The sequence below is a fragment of the Phaethon lepturus genome, unplaced genomic scaffold, assembly GCF_000687285.1.
Source record: "Phaethon lepturus isolate BGI_N335 unplaced genomic scaffold, ASM68728v1 scaffold12412, whole genome shotgun sequence".
Lineage (NCBI taxonomy): Eukaryota > Metazoa > Chordata > Aves > Phaethontiformes > Phaethontidae > Phaethon > Phaethon lepturus.
Window position 1 is genome coordinate 11,820 of NW_010521278.1, and position 4,799 is coordinate 16,618.

At 46.7% G+C, this 4,799-nt stretch overlaps 1 protein-coding gene across 1 annotated transcript; it reads right to left on the reverse strand.

Annotated features, from left to right (window-relative positions):
• Positions 1-1,083: 1,083 nt before the first annotated feature.
• Positions 1,084-4,745, reverse strand: SLC35B1 (solute carrier family 35, member B1; the record flags this gene model as incomplete). Its single annotated transcript, XM_010281463.1, has 8 exons — positions 1,084-1,392; positions 1,756-1,909; positions 2,184-2,290; positions 2,821-2,947; positions 3,298-3,455; positions 3,665-3,695; positions 4,234-4,364; positions 4,591-4,745. Coding segments are annotated over 8 exons (916 nt in total), but the record flags the coding sequence as incomplete, so codon positions are not given.
• Positions 4,746-4,799: the final 54 nt, after the last annotated feature.

Below are 4,799 nucleotides of genomic sequence, written 5' to 3' on the forward strand. Positions count from 1 at the left end.
AGCCAGAATCTCCACACAGTAGCAGATGCCAGCACATGGTGTTCATCAGGCAGTACTCATGGAGTTAAGTCAGAGAAGCTTTAGGATTCTCTACTACTGAGAACATGTTTGCTACTTATCACTTGACCTTTAAGACAATGTAAGTTAGCAAAGAGGTGAAGGTGACAGAGAAAAAACGTTTAATAGCCTAGGGTTTAATTTTCCAACAAATGTGTTGTTTGAGTAGAACTATAGGATAGTAAGACAGATTTGGTTTTCATTTAATCTAAGGCCAAAAAGTTGTAAGAAACACCAGAGGTGTGGGGGGAAGCAGAGGATAGAAAGAGAGACTTACAACAGCCGCTCAGGAAAGAGATCAAGATCCCATCTGGAGGGGCAAAAGGCCAAAGCCACAGAACAGATGGAGACCAAGTGACAGCTGGTAGAAACATGCTTTCATGTGTAAAGTTTGCTCTTTGGAGAATTTTGCTCTCCAACTCCGAAGGCATCATTATGATAACAACTCCTCCCCATACAACACTGGGGAGCTAGCCTGTGCTCAGGAGCGGGTGTTCGAAAGCTCACCGTGATGGTGGTTAATTAACAAGGGCCCTTTCAACATTTAGAAGCTGTTGTCACACAACCTTGGCATGGTTTGAGCAGCAGAGGGTCCTGTTTCTTCACCAGCAGGGGGGATGAAAAGAATTAATTTGGGCCTCACTGGTTAAACAGGTTTCCTGTAAACTTTTACATATGCCAAGAGTTGCTTCTGTTTTAGAAGGGCTCAGCTGAAGTATATAATGCATCTCTGTGTTTACACATATTATCTTAATGGAAGAATGTCCAACTGGCTGCTCCACCAACTCAGTTATGGAAAAATCATACAATCAATCAGAACAGGGGGTTGTCTTCAACACAGGCATTTAATCCAGGGATCCTTCCAGGCCACACCAAAGAACTAACATAATTCTAAGGCTAGTCCTCTCCTTGGAGAGGGGTGTGCTGCTTCTCCCCAAGGTCAGCCAAGAATATTGAAATTAAAGTTCTGGAAAAGTGGCCATTGTTACTTTTAATAAAGATATGATGTTTTGTTTTTTTTTTTTCCTGTTAAGGCAAGAATTTCATTCTGCTACTAGGATCTAGTAATGCAGCTTTGATTACAGAAAAACAACAAAACTTAATTACAGTTAAAACTGAAGTATTATGCTATTAAGACAATCTAGAATTAAAAAACTAAAACAAAAAAAAATCCAAACACTCCCCTTCTGATTACCTATCCTGAGTCCAGTTTCATAACAGATTTTGAGGTACAAGACAATAAATTAAAAGTTCATTCCAACTGCAAAGATCAGCCATTTCCTCAATGCGATGTCTTCTTTACTCCCTTCCCAAATTTGGCATCGAGTCCAAGGCCTGCAAAGAGATAAAATAATCCTGTGCATAGAAAAATTCTTCACGTTCCTTCAAACAAACCCAACGCAACGAACTTTGTGAAAAATCAGCTTCACAGCACCAACTTTCCAATGGTCACTCAGAGGCAGTGACTTACCCCGTGTGTGTGTCGGGGGGGAAAACAGGCCTAGATCTGCTAAGTTCCTCCTAGAAGTTCCTCTTTTCCTGCACTGGTGAGGCTACTAACACGCTCCTCCGTCAAAAGTGTTCTAACACAATTAAATGTCTTTGACCAGCATCTTTTATTAGCTCTCCCCTCGCTATAAATCATCTCTATTTAAGTTAATAGGGGAAAGACCTCAAGTGTTTGCTTCCCAGACTTACCCAAGAACACCAGGACTGTCCCCACCCACTGCATTGTACTGATGGGATTGGCAAATAGAATGACGGACGCTAAAATGGTGAAGAACTTGCGGGTTGTGGTGATGATGGAACAAGTCAGAGGTCCGAAGTATACCACAGTCATGAAAATAAAACTCTGTAAAAAACAAATAGATGCCTTTTGTCACTTTGACTGGAATAAGTACAACACAGATCATATTTTCAGATGAAAAGCCATCGAGCTAGAGCCAAAAGTATTTCAAATCCTGATTATTTGCATACAAACTTAAAACAATTTTATTCTGAAGGTAGCCTGTACAGAAAGCAAGCAACAACCAGAGCAACAGAAAGTGAGGCAACGTTACTTTGGCATCTCCCAACTATGCAAACAAATCCCAACAAAGATTTCAGAACAAGGAAAGCGAATTTACCTGACCCAGCGCACTCGTCAGGCCAAACAGTAGGATATTGTAAATGATGCTGGGGTAGCGTTCCGTAAAACTCAAGAACTCCCAGAGCTCCCCAGTGAACAGTATCCCTGGAAGAAAGATCAAGATGAGAAGCATGAATCACGAGCCCAGAGGCAGCCCGAGTAGCCACCGCCTATGTAGTGTAATTTCAGTTTACACCATAACCCAGCAGTAGCAAAGCAAAGACTAAATACCACACAGCGAAAACCAAAGAGAGCAGGGGGGAAAAAACCCACAATCACCTTCCTAGTTAATTAATGAGAAGAAGCAATGGTTAACTGCAGATCCAATTCTGACAAAACAGTCCGCAGCAATTAATTAGAAGCACTACTCCTTAATGGGAGCAGAAAGCTGTCCTGCAAGCGTTGGGCAGCTACACTCTGCATGAAGCGGTGTCCTCTAGTGGGCATGCGGAGAGCTACACGGAACAACCCCGACTTCTAAGATACAACCAACCAACAAAAAACCCCCACCAACGTTATTTGCAAAAAAGTGTTCTAGGCCCATTTTTGGAGCTTGACACAATGTCTGCTCCCGCAGGGTGTCCCAGGGCAGTCTCTGGGCGTGGTGGCTGTGGTTTTTGCAGGGTGTTCCTTACCAGCCCCCAGGAACAAGGTGGACCATAGATTAACGTTCAGCATCATGTGATTGGAACCCGTTTGGTAGTGAGCTCTCATGTGGTCCTGAGATACACCCGTCAGCCCATCCAAGGTCAGTGACAGCAGCTGAGAAAAGAAGAGAGAGAGATAAGAGAAAGCAAAGAAAACCTTCATTCTGTATTTCTTCCGTATGGGGAAAATCTTGAGCATTCTCCCGCTTTTCTTACATCCCAATCACCTATTAAATAGCAGTTATGTGGCATCAAAACATACGCTAAGAGGGCTGCGCGTGTACCCACGCGCTGATCTCATACCACAGCTCAAACCCAGTGCACCCCTCAAACCCAGATGTCCTCCCACGGAAGTGTTTCCACACCAGCTTTAGGTAGGCTTGAAGTACAAAGGACACGGCCTTATCTGTGTTGTAACTGCCTCCTCACCCCTGCCAGGGTTATTTGTGCGTTGGCAGTACTCACCAGAAGGAGTTCTCCATAGCCAAAGACATGGTCATCGCTCCCAGCTCCCTTTTTAGGTTTGTACAGAAACAGGGCCACACCTGCGACTATCAAGAGGACGCAGAGATACTTGGCCGGTGGATACTTCTTCCGCAGCAAAGTCACTCCTAAAAGCATGACTGTAAAGAAGAACATCACGAACTGCTCCTAAAAGCCTCTCACGGGATTTTAACTTGGCCTGACAGAACAACACACAGCTAAAACACCGCTTGCACTCCCATGGCACAGCGGACAGAAGGGGAGAGGCACTGTTTTGACAGCTGAGGTCCTTGTTGAGAGCATAAGAAATCCACACAAATATACAAGAAGAAACATGAAGTTTGCTTACCTGGAATGGGCTTGCAAGATTTGCCTAGGACCTGTAAAAGAAAGGCTGTGTTAACTATCCGCATACCACCACCTGCCTGCGGCGAGACGGATCATGGCAATCCAAGGGCGACTGTTCTGGATCAGACCACCCTGATGCACCCCTCCAATAAAACACACCAGATACTTCAAAAAAAGAAAAACTGCACCACAGAGCAACTGCAAAATTAATGGTGAAAGTTTCAGAAATCGTCTCAAGCCCTCCAACATTAGCACCAACTTCCGATTAGCAAATTCCCATAATTTCTAGGGATTGCTATTCCCTTTCCAGAACTGTCTCAGCACCCTTAACCTCTCTCTACATACCCAGCGCTGACTGAAACCCCGTGATACAGCCCCACAAACACAGCTACAGGAAAATAAATGTCAAAAATCAGTTTCTGTGTCATTTCACCAGCTGATTCTTCCACAGCGTTAGCTGCCTCAGCGCAGTGCCCATTCCTGGGGTACCTCGAGCATTAGGGGACAAAGATCTAAGCTGTACATTAACGCCGTCTCCCCTCGCCCCCCGCAGAGCCCACCGCGCTCCACCTGCGTCGGGTAGCTGACGAACTGCAGAGCCGAGTTGCTGGAAACCATAGCGCCCAGATAGGAGAGCGAGCAAGCGGAGTACAGCCAGCTCCGAGTGCGATCCACTTTGACGGAGTCGAAAAAATGGATCACTGGAAGGAAGACAAAGAAGAAGAAAGTCAGGAGAGCTGCAAACAGCCACCGCCATCACAAAGAACCTTAAGAACGTCATCGGAGACGAGAGGGACGATCAATGCCGATGCTCTGCCGTAAAAGCGGCAGCAACCGTGCCCGCGACGGGTAAAAACCCCCGAGTAGCGACTCGCGGCCGCGGTGCCCGAGCAGCGGAGCCCCTGGGCACCCAGACACCCGACTTACGGAGCTTGGCGAAGGCGGCGTTGATGACGCACTGGATGAACACCAGGGTCAGGGCGTACTTGAACTTCTCCTGCTTCGCGCCTTCCCCGTACCGTCCCCGCGTGCTGCAAGAGCGGGACACGGTGAGACAGCGGCGGGGCCCGGCCCAGAGCAGTCTCCCCCGCGGGACCCAACCCGGGGAGGGCTCCCCTGGGCCGGGGCACGCAGCG